Below are 21,015 nucleotides of genomic sequence, written 5' to 3' on the forward strand. Positions count from 1 at the left end.
CATAATAAAATGCTAAGCATTTTAGAGTACTGGCCAAGTTAATCGGATCTCCAATCCGTAACTTTTCAGACTCTGGCATTTTATTGAAAGGAACTCTCTTTCTCGGAAAGTCTCTTTAAGTAACCTAAATTTAACAGAATAGTAAAAGTAGCTCAACAATAGTTTTCTCTAGAACTGTTTATGTAACTAGTTTTATTAGCTTCTTTATATGCTGTACCTTTTGCCTGTTGCTTCATTACCAGTGTCTCTGTTATGAAAAATCATTGTGGATCTGGCAATTTCTGGATCTGGACGTTCAATCTTCATTCCTGCTGCTACAATTCTGAGAAAAAAAAAGTTTTGTGCTGTAAGTCTCTTAGTGAAGGTTTAAGGAGTTAAATGCAGTAACGTAGCTTTTGGGGTTGCAGTGGTCGCAGCCCCCCGCACCGTGTCTTTTAAAACGTACTATGGTAACCGGGGCCTATGTAATAAAGTACACGGGCCCCTGTTACTATAGTAACAGCATACTTACCCTCCTCGTTCCCGAGTACAGCGGAGGTCTTGACGTCACGACGGTGTGCGCCGCTCACAACGTCGCAACGCTGGATGGCATCAGGACCTCCGCTACACACAGAGCCGAAAAGGAGAGTAAGTATAACATTACGGTCTGCTGGGGCGCTGTATCAAAGCCTACCACATGGTAGGCTTAGATACATGGCTCATGGTGTGATCCTGTCTACTGGGCCCTGTATCTAAGCCTACCACATGGTAGGCTTAGATACATGGCCCATGTGTGATCCTGTCTGATGGGCCCTATATCTAAGCCTACCACATATAGGCTTACATATAGGGCCCGTGCAGGCAGTAATCTTATACTGTATAAGATTACTCTCTGCCGGGGCCCTGTATCTAAACCTACCATGTTGTAGGCTTAGATACAGGGCCCATCAGACAGGATCACACATGGTAGGCTTAGATACAGGGTCCAACGGACAGTATCACACATGGACCCTGTATCTAAGCCAACCAAATGTGTTACTAATGTTTTTTTTTTGTGTGTTTCTGCTTTTTTTTACAGGTTTGGTTGTTGGACTATGTCTGATTCGAGAACTTCTTCGATGACAGCTTTTTTTATTTTCATCAAAATTGTTAACGAGGGTTGTGTGGGAGATTTTTTATTTCAATATAATATTTTTTCTATGTCTTTGTATTTTTTTTAAACTTCATTACTACCGCCTTAGTAATGGCCGCTGGCTTATTGACAGCGTCCATTACTAAGGCGGAGCTTAGTGTTAGCCGGTGCAGAGTCTAACATTAACCCCCATTATTATCCTGGTACCCACCGCCACCAGGGGTTCCGTGAAGAGCTGTGTGCGATCCAGTACCTGACCATCTGTAGTGATGGCCGAGTAATGGGGCAGCCACAGGCTGGTATTATTAGGCTGGGTAAGCCCAAAAACAGTGGGACTTCCCACCCTGGCAATTCTAGCCTACTGCTGCTATGTTGTATCTGGCTGGTTATGGAAAATATGGGGACCCCTCGTCATTTAAAAAAAAATAATAAGAAGAAAATTGGAAAAAATTATGTGGGCCCCCCCCCATTTTTCATAACCAGCCAGATACAACATAGCAGCAGGCTAGAATTACCAGGGTGGGAAGGGCCAAGGTTTCTAGCCGTTCCCAGTCTAATAATACCAGCTTGCGGCCGCCCCAGTACCCGGCCATCGCTACCGATGGTCGGGTACTGGATCGCACGCGGGTCTTCCCAGTACCCCTGGTGGCGGTAGATACCGGGGTAATAATGGGAGTTAGTGCTAGCCTTTTCGCCGGCTAACATTAACCCCACCTTAGTAATGGATGTTGTCAATCAGCCAGCTGCCATTAGTAAGGTGGTAGTAATAAAGTTTAGAAAAATACAAGGACATAGAAAAAAATATTTGCTCAAAATAAAATAAAAAACACAATCCTTGTTATTATTTTTATTGAGAATAACAAAAAACACTGTCATCAAAATAGTGCTCGAATCCGAAGTAGTCTAACAACCGAACATGTAAAAAACACAAACACACAATAAAAATTAGTAACACATAACAAAGCAAGGCAATTATTATACTTACCTTTTTGGGGTCCAGCACTGGAGCCTCAATGTCAGCGAGCTGGGCCCTATATCTAAGCCTATTATGTGTGATAAAGTCTGCTGAGCCACTGTATCTAATCCTATCCATAGCAATAGGGTTGTAATGGTATAGATATGTTTGTTTCCCCTGACGTTTTAAAGGAAAGGTGTCATGAATTTTATTTTTTTCTATAAATTTATGTGTTTTCATGTAATAAAATATTATATTGATTTTATTTCTTTTTTTACACACAATTTTTTTTTATTAACACTTTCTTACTTTACTGGGGGCTGCCATTTTTTATTTCATCTGTGTATGTGTCTCTTAACGACACATACACAGATGGAATACGGCAGCTACAGTGCATAGGACATAATGAACGGCTCCCGTTCATTGCGTCCTCACAAAACCCTGACACCCCCTCGCGATTCCTGTAAGAGTCCTACAGTAAGTGTGTGTGTCAGAGCTCTGTGTGTGTTTGTGTGTGTGTGTGTGTCAGAGCTCTCTGTGTGTAGCAGAGCTGTGTATGTGTTTATAGAGCGCTGTGTGTGTGTGTGTGTGCGTGTGCGTGCATGCGTGTGGCAGAGCTTTGTGTGTGCGTATGACAGAGCTGTGTGTGCGCGTGTGGCAGAGCTGTGTATATGCGTGTGGCAGAGCTGTGTATATGCGTGTGGAAGGGCTGTGTGTGAGCGTGTGGCAAAGCTGTGTGTGCGTAGCAGAGCTTTGTGTGTGTGTACAGAGCGCTGTGTGTGTGTAGCAGAGCTGTGTGTGTGGCAGAGCTGTATGTGTGCTTGCGTGTCGCAGAGCTGTGTGTGTGTGTGCATAGCAGAGCTGTGTGTGTGGCAGAGCTGTGCGTGCGCACGTGTGGCAGAGCTGTGTGTGTGCGCATGTGGCAGAGCTGTGTGTGCGCGTGCGAGTGAGGTAGAACTGTGTGTGTACGTGCGTGTGTGCAGAGCTGTGTGTATGCGCACAGCTATGTGTGTGCACATGCGCGTGTGCAGAGCTGTGTATGTGTGTGTGTGTGTGTGTAGCAGAGCTGTGTGTGCGTAGCAGAGCTGTGTGCGTAGCAGAGCTGTGTGTGCATAGCAGATCTGTGTATGTAGCAGAGCTGTGTGTGTGTGGTAGAGCTGTGTGTGTGTGTGTGCATGTGGCAGAGCTGTGTTTGCGCGTGTGGCAGAGCTGTGTGTGTGTGCGCGTCTGTGGCAGAGCTGTGTGTGTGCGCATGTGACAGAGATGTGTGTGTGCGCATGTGACAGAGCTGTGTGTGTGCGCGTGTGGCAGAGCTGTGTGTGTCCGCCTGTGGCAGAGCTGTGGGTGTGCGCATGTGGCAGAGATGTGTGTGCGCGTGTGAGGCAGAGCTGTGGGGAGGTTGTGTGCAGGGTGCTTGTGGGGGGTTGTGTGATGGTGGGCGTGTGTGGGGTGTGCATGCGTGCCCATTACTAAGTTGGGGCTTAGTGTTAGCCAGTAAAAAGCTAGCACTAACTCCCATTATTACCCCGGTACCCACCGCCACCAGGGGTATCGGGAAGAGGCAGGTACCATCCATTACCCGACCATCTGTTTTGATGGCCGGGAACAGGGGCAGCTGCAGGCTGGTATTATTAGGCTGAGAAAGGTCCAGAAACCGTAGGCCTTCCCACCATGGTAATGCTAGGCTGCTGCTGCTGTGTTGTATCTCGCTGGTTATGAAAACGGGTGGGGACCATGTGTCGTTTTTAAAAAAATAAATAAAAAAAATAATAAAAAAATGGCATGGAGTCCCCCCATTTTTTATAACCAGCCAGATACAACACAGCAGCAGCCGCCTACCATTACCAGGGTGGGAAAAGTCACGTTTTTTGGCTCTACCCAGCCTAATAATACCAGCCTGCGGCCGCCCCAGTGCCCGGCCATTACTACAAAAGGTCGGGTACTGGATCGTACCCGGCTCCTTCCGATACCTCTGGTGGCGGTGGGTACGAGGGTAATAATGGGGGTTAGTATTGGCCTTTTTACTGGCTAACAGTAAGCCCCGCCTTAGTAATGGACGTTGTCTAACATACAACTGCCATTACTAAGGTGGTAATAAAGTATTAAAAAAAACAGACATAAGAAAATATTTTTATTAAAAGAAAAACTCGCCCACACAATCCTCGCTAACCATTTTATTTAAACAGAAAACGTAGATCATCACAGTAGTCCACCACATCTACAACGTAGTCCAATAGGTCCAGCGGAACTTACAAAAAAAATAAAGTTAGGCCTCAAGCACACTTCAGTGAAATGCTTCAGTGTGCTATCTGTTTTTTAACGGATAGCACACTGACCCATTCATTTATATGGGGACATGCACACTTCCTTTTTATCTGCATTATTTTTTTTGCAGTTTTTGTGCGCGCTTTTTGCACGTTTTTGGGCGCGTAGTTAGGACTCCCACTGACCATGGGAACTTATAGCGCATTTTATGCACCAAAGAATTGATCTAACGCTTCTTTTTATCTTTTTAACGCAACACGTTTTTAACCCCTTCCCGTTGTAAACAACTTTCAGATTTTAATTTTAGTTTTTTCCTCCCCACTTTCCAAAAGCCATAACGTCTTTATTTTTCAGTCGATATAGTACTATGAGGGCTTGATTTTTGCGAGACGAGTTGTAGTTTTTCAAAGCACCATTTATTTTGCCATATAATGTACCAGGAAATGGGCAAAAAATTATTTGTGGGGTAGAAAATGAAAAAAACTGTGATTCCTTCATGGTTTTTTGCGCGCCATTTTTACGCAATTAACTGTGCAATTAAAACAACATGTTAACTTTATTCTGTGGGTCAATACGATTACGGCTATACCAAATATATATAGTTTTTTTTCTATATTTTACAAGTAAAATGTATTACATTTATTTTTTTTTGCCAAATTCCGAGAGCCATAACTGTTTTATTTTTCCGTCGATTAAGTGGTATAAGGGCTTATTTTTTGCGGGATAAGCTGTCGTTTTCAATAATACCATTTTGGTGTACATGCAACGCTTTGATCACTTTTTATTGAATTTTTTGTGGGAGATTAGGTGACCAAAAAATAGAGATACCGTGCGGGTTAAATAATGACATATTGTAATAGTTCAGACTTTTACGGACGCGGCAATACCAATTATGTCTATTTATTTCTTTTTTTACTATGCTCTAGGGGGAAAATGGGAAAAGGGGGGTTTTTTGAACTTGTAATTTTTTTATTTTTTTTTTACACAAAAAAATAACTTTATTTAACTCATTTTTACTTTTTTTATTAGTCCCCCTAGGGGACTTCATCCAGCGATCATTAGATTGCTTGCACGATATACTGCACTACTAATGTACTGCAGTATATCGTATATCGTGATTCTGACAGGCAACTATTAAGCCCTGCCGGAGGCACAAGATGGCGGACCTGGGGGCCTTCATTAGGCCCCCAGGCAGCCATAGCCATCGCCCCCCCCCCCCGGGATTGCGTTGCGGGGGGCGCGATAAGCTGTTAGAGGGGGTCGCCCCCCTCTTTCTAACGTTTTAAATGCTGCGGTCGCTATTGAACGCAGCATTTAACAAGTTAAATGAGCGGGATCGCGCTCGAGCGCGTTGCCGCTCGTTACTCTGAAGTGTCGGCTTTAACAAACTCCGTGAGCCCGTTCCATACTTCCCCTACCCGACTTTGGCGTATGGATACGTCAAATGTCAGGAAGGGGTTAAAGACGTTCAAACGCTGCATTTAAGGTGTTTGTAGCTCATCGGAACCCCAGCAATGAAATTACCGTCGTTCCGGTGGCTGCAATGGCAACCAGAGGCCAAATACTGGCCTCCCGGTCTGCCCAGAATCGAAGCCGTTCAGGACAGGCCGGGCGGCAGAGCCTGAACAGCTTCCGTAGCCGTCGGCAAGATGGTGCCAGCTCAGGAGATGAGCCGGCGTCATCAGCGGTGGATTTCAGCTGTATGTTACAGCTGACATCCACCTGTAATGGCAGGAACCAGAGCTAGCTCCAATCCCTGCAATTAACCCCTTCGATGCAGCGATCGAACGTCATCGCTGCATCTTAGCGGTTGCTAGCAGATCGCCAGCCCTGACATGCAATCAGAGCTGCCGACTGCTGCTATGGCAACAGGAGACACAATGGCCTCCTGCTCTGCCACTACGGAAGCCGATTAGGGAGGCGAAGCCTAATCGGCTTGCTGTCAGTAAATAACTGACAGATCTAGTACATTGCACTACGTAAAAAAAATCAGACAGTTGGACCTTCAAGTTCCCTAGTGGGACATGAAAAAAAATGTCAAAAAGTATAAAAAAGTGAAAAAAATAAAAGTTTGAAAACATAATAAAAGTTTCAAGTAATAAAATAAAACACAATCACCCTGTTCCCTTATCAAGTCCTTTATTATTGAAAAAAAATAATAACCATATGTATTTGGTATCGCCGCTACCGTAACGGCCTGAGCCATAAAAATATTATATTATTTATTGCACGGGGTTAACAGCGTAAAAAAAAACGTAAAAATATATACCAGAACATACCAGAATTTCTGTTTTTGGTCACTTTGCCCTACAAATATTGGAATAAAAAGTGATCAAAAAGTCGCACGCATCCAAAAATGGTACCTATAAAACTATTGCTCGTCTCGCAAAAAACAAGCCCTCATACAGCTCCATCGACAAAAAAGTTAAAAAGGTATGGTTCTCACAACATGGCGACAGAAAAAAATACATTATTTTTACAAAAGTAATTTTATTGTGCAAAACGTTTAAAACATGAAAATGTGCTATAATTAGGTATCGCCAGAATCGGACTGACCCGCAGAATAAAGATAACATGTAGTTTATAACGCATGGTGAACGCTGTATAAATTTTTTTTAAAAAAACTATGCCAGAATTGCGTTTTTTTGGTTACCTGGCCTCCCAAAAAAAAGGATAAAAAGTGATCAAAAAGTCGCATGTACCCCAAAATGGCAACGATAACTACAGCTCGTCCCACAAAGAAAACAGCCCTCATACCGCTACGTCTATGAAAAAAAAATTAGTTAAGGCTCCAATATGTCGGGAAATAAAAAATATACAGTTGTGCCGGCCCGAGGGGAACATTTCTTCTGTTTCAAGAGGCGATTTATCAAGGCCCTAAAATTAGGGAACCAGGAAGGGTAGGGCCCAAACATGTCTGCTGGAAGCAATGGCGCCCGTATTATACCAGGACAACACTTCCCAGCAAAATTCCCCAAACTGCAAAGGTGCGGAGTGTGGACCAAAAGGGGGATAAGGAAGGACATTTATCAGTGCGACACTGGCCTGTGCAGAAAGTATTGTGTCACAGTGTAACACACATCTATGGATTATTTTATTATTTGTTTACCCCATTATTATACCACCTGACTATGCCCCTAAAGTACTCTGCCCAGCTCACATGTACCCCCCATTATAAACGGAAACACCAGCAATACTCAAACAAAACTACTACCAAGCAAAATCCGCCTTCCAAAAGCCAAATGGCGCTCCCTCCACTCTGAACCCTACAGCGTGCCCAAACATCAGTTTACTTCCACATATATGGCATCGCCATAACCGGGAGAACCCTTTTAACAATTTTTGGGGTGTGTGTCTCCAGTGGCACAAGCTGGGCACGACATATTTGCCACTGAAATGGCATATCTAGGGAAAAATATAAATGTTTAATTTGCACCATCCGCAGCGCATTCATTTATGGAGAAGACCTGTGGGGTGAAAATGCTCCCTACACCCCTTAATAAATAGAACACAAGAGAAAGAAACAGAGTCAAAAACTATCAATAAATGTAAATTTGCCAATGGCATAGAAAAATATATTTATTGGACAATACAAATAACACGATTAAAAATAGACTACAAGGGGGCGGAGCCTGACCGCTGAACGTGATGGAAGCATAAGACAGTGCTCCTCACAAGCCGGCTCAGATCCAGAACGAATAAGAGGCACATTTATACTAAAAATGGTGAAGACGGGAAAGGACAAACTCAGGGACACATTGAGCACCCCGGGAGCGCAAAAACAGCAAGCTGACCTGGATAAATTCCTGCAGAAACGGGATTTGCAAACGGCGGCTGGAGTTTCCAAAATGGCGCCGTACCCTGCATCTGAGGACTCAGATGCTGACAGCATGTGCGGTGCTGCTGCAGCGATCTCAGACACAGGAGGAATAACTAAATCGTTCCTGAAGAAAACCCTACAACAAGCCATAATGCCGGTTATGAAGGAGATCACAGAATTCAGGTCAGATTTTAAGCGTATGGGGCACAGATTAGAAGTGCTTGAATCGGCATTATCAGACACAGTAAACCATGCGGACTCAGTGGGGCACAAGCTGCAAGTTCAGGAGTCGCAAATGAACAGGGCACTGACTATGATTGAGGACATGGAGAATAGAAGCCGTAGGAAAAATATCAGGCTGAAAGGCCTGGCTGAATCGTACGCAGCTGAGGCATTACCTGCAATTGCGCGGCAAATATTTGCAGTCTTGCTGGGAGAAGAGAGGGCGGAAAAGGTGGTGATCGAACGGATCCATAGGGCCCTTAGACCTAAGCCTAAGCCGACAGAAACACCAAGAGATGTCATCTGTGGTCTGCTAAGCTACGTGGATACGGCAGCTATATTAACGGCTAACAGAGAACAGCAAAGGGTTACATTTGAAGGCTCTACACTACAGCTATATCAAGATATAGCGGCATCTACACTCGCAAAGAGGCGCATCATGAGACCATTGTTGGCGAAACTCCGGGAAATTAATTTACCTTACACATGGCTTTTTCCCTTCGGGTTGGCGATCATCAAGGAGGGGAAGAGGATCTTGATCCATACTCCGAACGATCTGGAAGAAGCATGGGAAAGATTGGGTATACGCCCGATTCCGATACAGAACTGGTTACCAGCTCAGACCGACATCACGCTACCAGATCTGCCAAAGATGGAACCTTGGTCTGTGTACTCCAAACACAGAACGCCACGCGGAAAGAAGCAAAGGGCAGAAGTCATGGAGGAGGATGTACCTTGAACTGTCCAGTCTTGTTCGTGAGCTATGCTGTTTTTGTTTCAATTATTGATGTCTCTAACTGCTAATCTTAAAATTCTACTGTTTGGAATGTTTTATAGGGTACATTATTGTGACTAATAGATAATATGATAATTTGAGGTTTTTGGCTATGTGGATAGAGGCCTACATGTTTTACGGTACTAGATGGGTGAAGAGGATATGTAGACCTCTATATATGTACTATGATAAGGAGCTACCCAGAATAACAACTTGAAGCAGCTAGGCCACCTGATACGTACGATATGCAACTCCAGCTAATGGAATATAGTTAGGTATGTGGTTTAGTACGTATGTTCTGAGATAATACTACTTGGACAAAAGGGCCAAGTATGTTAATGGTCAATATATCATCTCAGAAGTAATGTGGGTAGTGACCGGCAGTTATTCACATAAGACAGACATTCTATGATAAGTGCCTGTAAGGGAAGGTTATTTCCTTCCAATGCTATTGTTATAGATAATATGTTATTTTTTACTATTTGATCTCTCCTAAAGTGAGAATAAACTATGGATCTGAGCCTGGCCTCGGCTCAGGAATTTTTCCCTCCCCTATCTCCGTATGCAACGATGCTATGGTGATAGAAGTAGGTGGGTAGTGGGATTTCTACTACACCTATTAGGTGGTGTTTTGTATATGCAGCCCAGTTGGCCATATATGAGCGGAAGTTACATAGTGCCTGGACACTTATTGCTTGTTTGTATGTCTGTTTTGTTGTATGTTTTCCTCCCCCTCTTTCCTCTTGTCCTGCTCCTACCCTGTCGATTGTTTTTATCTACCCAAATACATGCCAAACAATACCTTAGCAAAATGAATAGCTTAATACATACTCTACAAAAATGGCGACAATAAAGCTAGCGACTTACAACACAAATGGGCTGAACTCGCCTCAGAAAAGGAACCAGATAATAACGCTGTTAAAAAGGGAGCAAGTATCTGTAGCCTTTATACAGGAAACACATTTTAAGGCTGAAAAAATACCTAAATTACCTACTAGCTATTTTTCTTCGTGGTTCCACAGCTGCAGTTCGGGCTCTGCAGTTCGAGGAGTCTCCATAGCGCTACATAGAGACCTACCGTTTGTACTCCTGGCGAGGCATGATGCGAAGGATGGCAGAGCTTTATTTATCAAAGGTAAATTGGGGGCACTCACATGCACCTTAGCGAATGTGTATGTTCCCAACAAATCTCAGGTTCCATGGTTACTTCACACTTTGGAAGAATTGAGAGCTTTTGCAGAAGGCCCTATTATTATTGGGGGAGATCTAAATTTAACTATTAATCCAGAGCTAGACTCTTCAACACAAAAGTCAACCATTCCACAGATTGGTAGACGGAAGCTTTTAAATAAGTTACAAGAATTTAACTTACATGACTCATGGAGAATTCTGCATACTACACAAAAAGATTATACTTTTTTTTCTCACCCTCACCGTTCCCATCAGAGACTGGATTACCTGCTTATACATGCACATTTTATATCATCACTGGAGTCGGCCAGTATTGGACAAATTACGGTCTCAGATCATGCACCAACATTTATTACGTTGAAGGTAGCTGAGCTGTCTCCTAGAGAGTGGACATGGAGGCTAAATGAAGCCCTATTGGATTTACCGGATTTGTCCAAGACATTGACCGAGTCATTACAAACATACTTTGAAATCAATACCACAGACGACGTGTCGGGCACTATAGTATGGGAAGCGCATAAGACATATATCAGGGGCATATTAATCTCACTAGGAACTAAAGTAAAGAGAGAGAGGGAGAAAGGAATATTATTGTTGCTATCGCAAATTGCAGAGACGGAAAAGATACACAAAAATACCCCAACCAAAAAGCTACAATCGGAATTGCAAATTCTTCGGAATAATTTAAAAGATTCCTTGAACAAAAAGCTGGCAGCTAATATGGTGCACTATCACCAGAAGTTATACGCGCACGGGGATAAGGGGGGAAAGTTAATGACGGCACTGATCAAAAAGAAAAAAGAAAAGGCCTTTATTCATAGGATTAAAACATCAGAAGGAAATACATACACGAATACTGAGGACATTGCAGGAGTTTTTAGTGAATACTACTCGAGTTTATACAATATCCCGGTCCCTTCCTTGAACTCAGATATCTCCAGATCTATGCAGATTGAAGATTTTTTGAGGCCATTAACATTACCTACAATCTCGGCTGCAGATGCGGAGGAACTTATGACTCCGGTTACTTTGGCGGAGGTGTCAAAAGTGTTATATTCATTTCCCTCAGGGAAGAGCCCAGGGCCAGACGGGCTAACTATCAAATATTATAAAAAATTTAAAGATATATTATTACCTCCTTTGGTCAAAGCTTATAATGAGTTGCTAAGAGGAAATAAATTAACGGCACAGTCACTTGAAGCGTATATCACGATACTGCCTAAGGAAGGAAAAGATCCCCTCTTATGTTCTAGTTATAGGCCTATATCTCTTTTAAACCTGGACCTTAAAATATGGGCTAAATTACTCTCCACGCGAGTAAGAAAGTTCCTAAATACTTTAGTGCATTTGGATCAGAAAGGTTTTGTGCCAGGGAGGGAGGGTAGACATAACTCCATTCGCCTGATGAATTGCATACAGAAAGCGCATGATTCAAAAACATCCCTGGTGCTCATAGGTACAGATGCAGAGAAGGCATTTGATAGAGTGGCATGGGACTTTATGACAGCTACGTTAGCTAAATTTGGATTCCCAGAACCATTTATCAAAGCGATCCTTACGCTATATAGCAAGCCATCGGCGAAGATACGGGTGAATGGGGTTTTGTCTCCCTCCTTCTCAATTGGGAATGGCACAAGACAGGGATGCCCCCTCTCACCGTCTTTATTCATTCTGACTCTGGAGACTCTCTTGCAGGCCTTGAGGCAGGATACACGAATTGAAGGCTTAAATATAAACTCAAAAATACACTTGGTTCACGCATTTGCTGATGATATGCTACTTACCATCACAAATCCAGAGAGCGCTATCCCAGTTATTTTAGAAACCTTTCACAGCTATGGAATGGTGTCTAATTTCAAGGTAAACTATACTAAGTCGGAAATTCTTAATGTAACCCTACCGCAGAGACAGGTGAAGGGATTGGCTTCAGCTTCTGAATTCCAATGGCCCTCGGAATCTGTGAAATACTTAGGTATGCAACTACCCGCAGATCTAAATGCACTATACAAATTAAATTATCAACCGCTCCTTCGGAAGATAAAAGAACTTCTTTCTGCCTATAATATTCCATACATATCGTGGATGGGCAGAAGGAATCTGCTACAGACCTATATCCTACCTGTGGTGCTTTACATTATGAATATGGTTCCAATTCTCTTACCAAGAACTTTCTTCAGGACAGTACAACAAATGATCTCAAAATATTTGTGGAAACAAAGAAGGCCGAGGATATCATACCGCAATCTCACAAGGAGCAAACGTCAAGGAGGAATGGGACTTCCAGATATAGAGGGTTACTACAAAGCTATACATCTACAAAGATGGTTAGATTTGGCAGCAGAGTCGGAGGAGCAGGGAGGGCTATCTAGGGACGCAGTAGGCGGATTAGATAATCCATTAGGAGTTCTTTGGGTGCCGAGCCAACAAGACATAGGAGCTATGAGAAATCCTTTAATGAAAGGCACTTTAGCGGTCTGGGCTAAGGTGGGCTTGACAGAGAAGGTGTTACCTCAACCGTCACCAATACTTCCAGTAGCGGCATTACCTAAACTTATTAAATTGGGGAGCGGATATAGCTCAGACCTATGGAAATGTTTTGCAGGAATTCAGATTAGAGACTTTATGTTAGACAATAGAGTACCTACAGCAGAGGAGATCCAGTCTATGATGCATGGTGAGGCTTTGAAGCTTAATTTTCTTCAGATCCATCACATACAAATAGCATGTACTAAATTTTTAAAAGATTACAAGACAACTAGAGAGCTCACATGGTTTGAGAAGCTTCTAGCTACTCATAGAGGGAATAAACATAAAATGTCTAAGATCTATCACCAACTTTCAGCAATGGAAGGGAGGGATTTGCCATCCTTCATAGCGTCGTGGGAAGCGGAGCTCGGACTGCGGCTGTCGGATCAGGAGAGGAATATGGTAATGGGCAACTCACATGGATTCTCTAGGTGTGTAAAACTACAGGAGAACCATTATAAATTGCTCACCAGATGGTACAAAACTCCGCAAAATCTTTATCGTATGGGTTTTGCCCCAAATGCTCTATGCTGGAGATGTAAGTCACAGGAGGGTTCTTTGTCACATATCTGGTGGACTTGCCTTCAGGTTAGACCCTTTTGGTCACAAATAGAAAGGAACATTAACTTGATATGTAATACAGATGTAGTTCTGTCGTTAGAGAACATAGCGTTGGGACTCCCTTCAAATTCTATGACTATGTCCAAAAAGTACTTACATACGCATCTGTTAGCGGCAGCAAAAATGTTAATTCCTTTGTACTGGCTACAACCTACTACTCCTTCCGTAAGTCAATGGATAGACAAAGTTAGTCAGATATGTCGCATGGAAGAACTTTCTAACAGAGTGGAAGATACTTATGAGAAATTTGTGAAAATATGGTCTCCTTGGTTGCAACATAGAGATGATCTAATGAGAACAATTTCCTAAGTTTCTGATTTTTTATTGTGAGGTATTGCTGTAATCCTATTCACATCCTTACCCATAACTATCCCCTTGTATTACCCTTCCCCACCGTTCCATTTTGTCTTACCTCATGTTACCCAAAAATCACATGTTATGTGGTCTTAATCGAAATTACTGCAGTCGTATGGATTTATCACTAAAGATTGGTGAAAGGTGTTAATACATTGAGTAAATCGAAACACATCGTTGATGTTTCTTAGAAATTCATGTTTAGCCATGTGTTAGATACAAGTGGATGTCACTGCTCACATTGGAAATGTACTTTTTCTTTCCTCTTTTTATTTACCTTTTCCTTTCAGCTAGCACATGTTAAATAAGTCCAACTGAATGACAATAATTCAATGTTTTTTGTATGACACAGGTAACTGTAGTGTCAGTTTTGTATTGTAATTTGTACTTTTATACTAATAAAAACAGATTTGATAAAAAAAAAAAATAGACTACAAATCAAAATGGACTGTATATCTCCAAATGGTATGGGAGAGGGACGTGGGTCATGGAGGTAAAACAGTACAAACAACAGTTTATAACAGTAGTTCTAAGCGGTTTGCTAGAAAATAGATACAGAGGAAGCGAGGGTTAGCTACAACCATATACAATGTCGGTATATATCAGCAAGAGCGTTTAATCTTAGTAACAGGCATGAAAAGGATAAAGAGCTTAATAGTTAAGCAAAGAACGTCTCCGTGCAACCAGACCAGCTGTCTAAGTAGACGTAAATGTTTTGCAGCTAAACCTATCGCAAGCTCAGAAGAGTGAATGTATCAATCAGTAGTCATTGCAAAAAGAAACACCGCTAGTACTGACCCATATCGTTCCAAGGATGTGGTGACTCCCAAAGGTGGAGAAACCCCAACGCGCGTTTCGCGTGGATGGCTTTTTCAAGGGGTATGTTCCTAATCATTTGAATTTCGCCTCTTATGCAATACGTCACAGGGTCAGCTGAGCTCATCAGCCAATAGGGGAATGATTTCAGCCGTGCGCGTCCAAAGGAAAGGCATCGCGATACTTAAACTCCGGGCCGTCAAGACACGACCACGCATGCGCGGCTCCGGAAACCGCGCAAGCGCAGACGCGTACAATGAACAATCCAGGTAAGTCCCGACGATGACAGAACTGACACACACGGATGAAAAACATGATGGTAGAGATAGGGGACTCAATATAGCACTAAGAAATATATAATAATCGGACCAATATCAGTGCCATATATCTTATTCACGGCCAAATTCAGTAAGACTATCACACTAGCTCAAATATCGGAAAAAATCTATCATATAAACAGATCATTCAGATATAAGCGAAACAGATACCATAGTCAGATCAATCCATATTATGATAATGTGATCAGTACTAGGGTAACTAAAAACATTCCTGTAGAGAAAGTAATCATGATAAGAATAATACTAAAAATAATAATAAACATAAAAATTAAACTTTACAAATTATAAACTAGCATGTGAAGAAAAACTCATAATAAATGAGCTAAACAGATATATTTATAAAAATATATATTTTTTAAGTGATTATTAATATATGTGATAATTACAGAAGAAAACATATAATCATGAGTGTCAAAACTAAACAAAAGTAAGATGCTTGCTAACAAAAATTTATTTATAGCAGCAAATAGTGAAATATCACAGTTATAATGAAATAAATTCGTATACAGTGAATTGCAAAAAGTGATAAATAAAAACAGTAAATCTCTACTTTAAAAAAATGGTTCGTACACAATGCAGTACAGGAAATGTCACATAACAAAAATATATTGTCAAAGAATGGATATACATTACTAACATACCAACACCATATAAATTGATCAAATATAAAATATAAGATATTGAAGAGTCTCCTATGCCCAAAATCCAATCCCTCAGAATCTCAGAAGGCGCGCTCGCAGATGGTCTAAGGCATACGTGATCAGCAACAGAGGAAATGACTAAATAGAACAAAAACACATATTAATAGACATACAGTTAAAACAAATTAAAAATACATATAGGCAGGAAGTTCATAGAAATGACACAAAACTTAGTGTCTCATTCAGACCAACAGGGGCCATAGTACCTAAAGTGACTATCCACTTACATTCCCTCTGGGCTAGCAGTTTCTTAACGTCTCCGCCTCTAATCCCAGGGAGAACTCTATCAATACCCCATGCCTTAAATGATTTGGGATCACAGGCATGGTGTATTTTGAAGTGCTTAGGGATGGTCTTAAGGAGTGTGAGATCATCCACATCTCTTGCAGCCACTATGTCACGCACGTGTTCACGTATTCTGACACGTAATTGCCTTGACGTTAGACCTACGTATACTTTTTGACAGGCACAGGTAGCGTAGTAAATAACATTCATTGTACTACAAGAGATGTAGTGTCTAATATCAAACTCCCTGTTGTCAATCATTGATACAAATTTAGTTGTACGGACCAGATTCTTACAGGACAGGCAATCACCACAAGGATAACAACCATGTCTAGGGGTACTTGATGTAAATGGGTTGCACTGTCTTGGTACATAGTGACTTCTTACCAGCATATCCTTCAAGTTCATACTTCGTCGAGCCGTCATAAGTGGTTTGTTGGAGAGATTGCCTGCCAACGCGGGTTCTAAGTGCAGAATTGGCCAGTGTTTCTCCAACACAGATCTCATCGTATGCCACTGGTTATTGTATGTAGTGATGTATCGAATTTTGATATCATCACTTTTCTTTTTTCCCAAGGAATGTAAAATTGAGTTCCGGCTCGTAGATTGCGCCCGTCTATAGCCCTTCTTGATACTTCTATGGCTATACCCCTTGTCCAAAAATCTTTCTTTTAAATCAGTAGCTTGTTTCTCAAAGTTTGCTTCTGATGAGCAAATACGTCGCATTCTCAGGAATTGGCCAGTAGGGACGGCACCAATCGTCGACCGGCTGTGGGCAGAGGAAGCATGGAGCAAGGAATTAACCGACGTCTTTTTCCTAAAGACATCGGTCTGAACACAGCCTGTAGAGTCAACCTCAATGCTAATGTCCAAAAAGTCGACCCTGTGTTGATCATATACATAGGTCAACTTAATGTTCATGTCATTGACATTAAGGCATTGCATGAAGTGTATAAGCTGCGTCTCTGTCCCCTGCCAAACAAATAGAACATCATCAATGTATCTCATCCAGGACAGCACATGGTCGTCGGCGTGGGCGCCGCCATCATGGAAAACCTGCCTCTCCCAGTACCCGAGAAACAGGTTTGCGTATGACGACGCACACGCCGCCCCCATGGCCGTACCCTGTTTTTGTACATAGAACACATCCTTAAAGACAAAGAAGTTATGTGTCAGGATGTATTCCAGTAATTCCACAACCAGTCGACAAGTGGGGCCGTCCCAACTGCTCGTCCCCAAAAAGAAACGTACCGCATTTAACCCATCAGTATGTCGTATGCTGGTGTACAGCGACTCAATGTCCGCTGTCACCAGGATCATATCAGCATCTAAATTGATGCCATCAATTCTTTTTAAGACATCAGATGTGTCTTTGACGTGAGATGGTAAGCTTTCTACCAGTGGTTTTAGATAATGGTCAATGAACCTACAGATAGGATCGCACAGTCCTCCTATCCCTGACACTATGGGACGTCCCGGGGGGTCTGTCATATTTTTGTGAACCTTAGGCAGGAAATATAAAGTTGGAATTCTTGGGTATTGTGTCATTAGTCCGGATAGTATGTTTTTCGGAATAATTCCCTGCTCATGGGCCATCGTGAGGATCTTACATAGCTCTACTGAAAAAGTTCCCAATGGATTATAAGTAAGTTTAAGATAGGTATTTTTATCTCTAAGTTGTCTATATGCCTCCTTTTCATACTTATCAATAGGCCAGATCACGATGTTCCCACCCTTGTCCGCCGCCTTAAATACCACATCCTCATATCCTTTTAGTTCTTCTAATGCATTTTATTTCATTAATGCGAATTTATTTCATTATAACTGTGATATTTCACTATTTGCTGCTATAAATAAATTTTTGTTAGCAAGCATCTTACTTTTGTTTAGTTTTGACACTCATGATTATATGTTTTCTTCTGTAATTATCACATATATTAATAATCACTTAAAAAATATATATTTTTATAAATATATCTGTTTAGCTCATTTATTATGAGTTTTTCTTCACATGCTAGTTTATAATTTGTAAAGTTTAATTTTTATGTTTATTATTATTTTTAGTATTATTCTTATCATGATTACTTTCTCTACAGGAATGTTTTTAGTTACCCTAGTACTGATCACATTATCGTAATATGGATTGATCTGACTATGGTATCTGTTTCGCTTATATTTGAATGATCTGTTTATATGATAGATTTTTTCCGATATTTGAGCTAGTGTGATAGTCTTACTGAATTTGGCCGTGAATAAGATATATGGCACTGATATTGGTCCGATTATTATATATTTCTTAGTGCTATATTGAGTCCCCTATCTCTACCATCATGTTTTTCATCCGTGTGTGTCAGTTCTGTCATCGTCGGGACTTACCTGGATTGTTCATTGTACGCGTCTGCGCTTGCGCGGTTTCCGGAGCCGCGCATGCGTGGTCGTGTCTTGACGGCCCGGAGTTTAAGTATCGCGATGCCTTTCCTTTGGACGCGCACGGCTGAAATCATTCCCCTATTGGCTGATGAGCTCAGCTGACCCTGTGACGTATTGCATAAGAGGCGAAATTCAAATGATTAGGAACATACCCCTTGAAAAAGCCATCCACGCGAAACGCGCGTTGGGGTTTCTCCACCTTTGGGAGTCACCACATCCTTGGAACGATATGGGTCAGTACTAGCGGTGTTTCTTTTTGCAATGACTACTGATTGATACATTCACTCTTCTGAGCTTGCGATAGGTTTAGCTGCAAAACATTTACGTCTACTTAGACAGCTAGTCTGGTTGCACGGAGACGTTCTTTGCTTAACTATTAAGCTCTTTATCCTTTTCATGCCTGTTACTAAGATTAAACGCTCTTGCTGATATATACCGACATTGTATATGGTTGTAGCTAACCCTCGCTTCCTCTGTATCTATTTTCTAGCAAACCGCTTAGAACTACTGTTATAAACTGTTGTTTGTACTGTTTTACCTCCATGACCCACGTCCCTCTCCCATACCATTTGGAGATATACAGTCCATTTTGATTTGTAGTCTATTTTTAATCGTGTTATTTGTATTGTCCAATAAATATATTTTTCTATGCCATTGGCAAATTTACATTTATTGATAGTTTTTGACTCTGTTTCTTTCTCTTGTGTTCTATTTGATATTTGGAGTTTCTATCATTACTGGGGAGTTGAATAAATTTAACCGCACTTGCTGGCGACTTAGCCCATAGACTGTATAGTCCCATGAGATATATGTTGACATTATTGTGTTTCTGTGTATTTCTCACAGCTGTTGGCTCTGGGCCAAAAATGGACTTCAGGACACGAGACCAGTCCTGGATCTCACAGTTAAATGAGGTTTTTAAAGATGACTCAAATCTATTTTTAACTACTAATGGCAGAGATCACAAGGAATCTATTATTAGGTTCAAAGATTTACACAAAAGGAGAACCAAAACTTGGTGGAATAGGGCTTTCTTGGAATGATATCTTTCCAAGGGCCTAATACCACGGGGCCTACGGGTTCAAATCTTTCCCTCCTTTCCGATTGAGGATGAGGTCTTTAAAACCAAATGGGAGGGGTTTGCTTCCGATTGCTCTAGAGGCTTTATGCACCTGCTGTCCCAGGCAAACCAAGTGACTTTATGTGATCTGGAAAAAGAAATTGAAGAATTGCAAACCAATCTGAAAAATGACCTCTCCAACACAGAACTTGAAAAACTAAATGATGACCTTGATAAGGATTTTTCAAAGTGGGAGCAGGAAATTCTTTCTGTCAAATCTTCCAAATTCCAGAGAGACAACAATGACTCTCAGCAAGGGAAGATGTACAGATGGCGTAATGGGCGATCTAGATCTTTCAGTAGATCGAGATCTACATCTTCTTCATCTGTGACCTCCAGTGATAATCTTGGAAGACTAAAACGCAATGATGAGATAACCACCCCTCAAGAAACCATCTACCCTCGTAGAAACAGGGAGAGACAGGTGGCAAGGCGTAAGGACAACCAGACATATCAACAGGGGAAGAAACCAAGGAATACACTAGAGGTGATTAATTTATCTGAGCACTCTCTCTCGGAGACACAATGTGATGTACTGAGTAAGGGACTGACATTCTCACCCTGTAATTCCTTTAACTTCTTTGCAGCTATGAAGGATCTATATCTATTCTCACGAAAACTAATTCTTAAAAAGTTACATAGTAGATCTGGAATAGATGTGGGACTGAATAGTGCTCTGGAGAAAGAAGCACTTAAGGCCCTTGAGGATCTGTTACAAGAGCAAATTTCTACTGACCAAGGTAGGTTCCCAAAATCAATTATACCCAGATCATTGAGGTTCCCACCCTTGTCCATATGCCCACAAGTCGAGATTTTTACTAAGATGGTAATAAACGACTTTAAACACATCTCGTCAAACAGGAAATTTGATAATTTAACCAAAAACCAACGCGATGCATTAGAAGAACTAAAAGGATATGAGGATGTGGTATTTAAGGCGGCGGACAAGGGTGGGAACATCGTGATCTGGCCTATTGATAAGTATGAAAAGGAGGCATATAGACAACTTAGAGATAAAAATACCTATCTTAAACTTACTTATAATCCATTGGGAACTTTTTCAGTAGAGCTATGTAAGATCCTCACGATGGCCCATGAGCAGGGAATTATTCCGAAAAACATACTATCCGGACTAATGACACAATACCCAAGAATTCCAACTTTATATTTCCTGCCTAAGGTTCACAAAAATATGACAGACCCCCCGGAACGTCCCATAGTGTCAGGGATAGGAGGACTGTGCGATCCTATCTGTAGGTTCATTGACCATTATCTAAAACCACTGGTAGAAAGCTTACCATCTCACGTCAAAGACACATCTGATGTCTTAAAAAGAATTGATGGCATCAATTTAGATGCTGATATGATCCTGGTGACAGCGGACATTGAGTCGCTGTACACCAGCATACGACATACTGATGGGTTAAATGCGGTACGTTTCTTTTTGGGGACGAGCAGTTGGGACGGCCCCACTTGTCGACTGGT

At 41.7% G+C, this 21,015-nt stretch overlaps 1 protein-coding gene across 1 annotated transcript in view; it reads right to left on the reverse strand.

Annotated features, from left to right (window-relative positions):
- LOC142741878 (beta-1,4-galactosyltransferase 1-like) overlaps positions 1-21,015 on the reverse strand; it is a 235,100-nt gene that overhangs the window by 43,669 nt on the left and 170,416 nt on the right. The window contains exon 5 of the mRNA XM_075851225.1: positions 218-322. Coding sequence (XP_075707340.1) covers positions 218-322 — 105 coding nt within the window. The remainder of the gene's footprint in view (positions 1-217; positions 323-21,015) is intronic.

Source organism: Rhinoderma darwinii, chromosome 1, assembly GCF_050947455.1.
Source record: "Rhinoderma darwinii isolate aRhiDar2 chromosome 1, aRhiDar2.hap1, whole genome shotgun sequence".
NCBI lineage: Eukaryota > Metazoa > Chordata > Amphibia > Anura > Rhinodermatidae > Rhinoderma > Rhinoderma darwinii.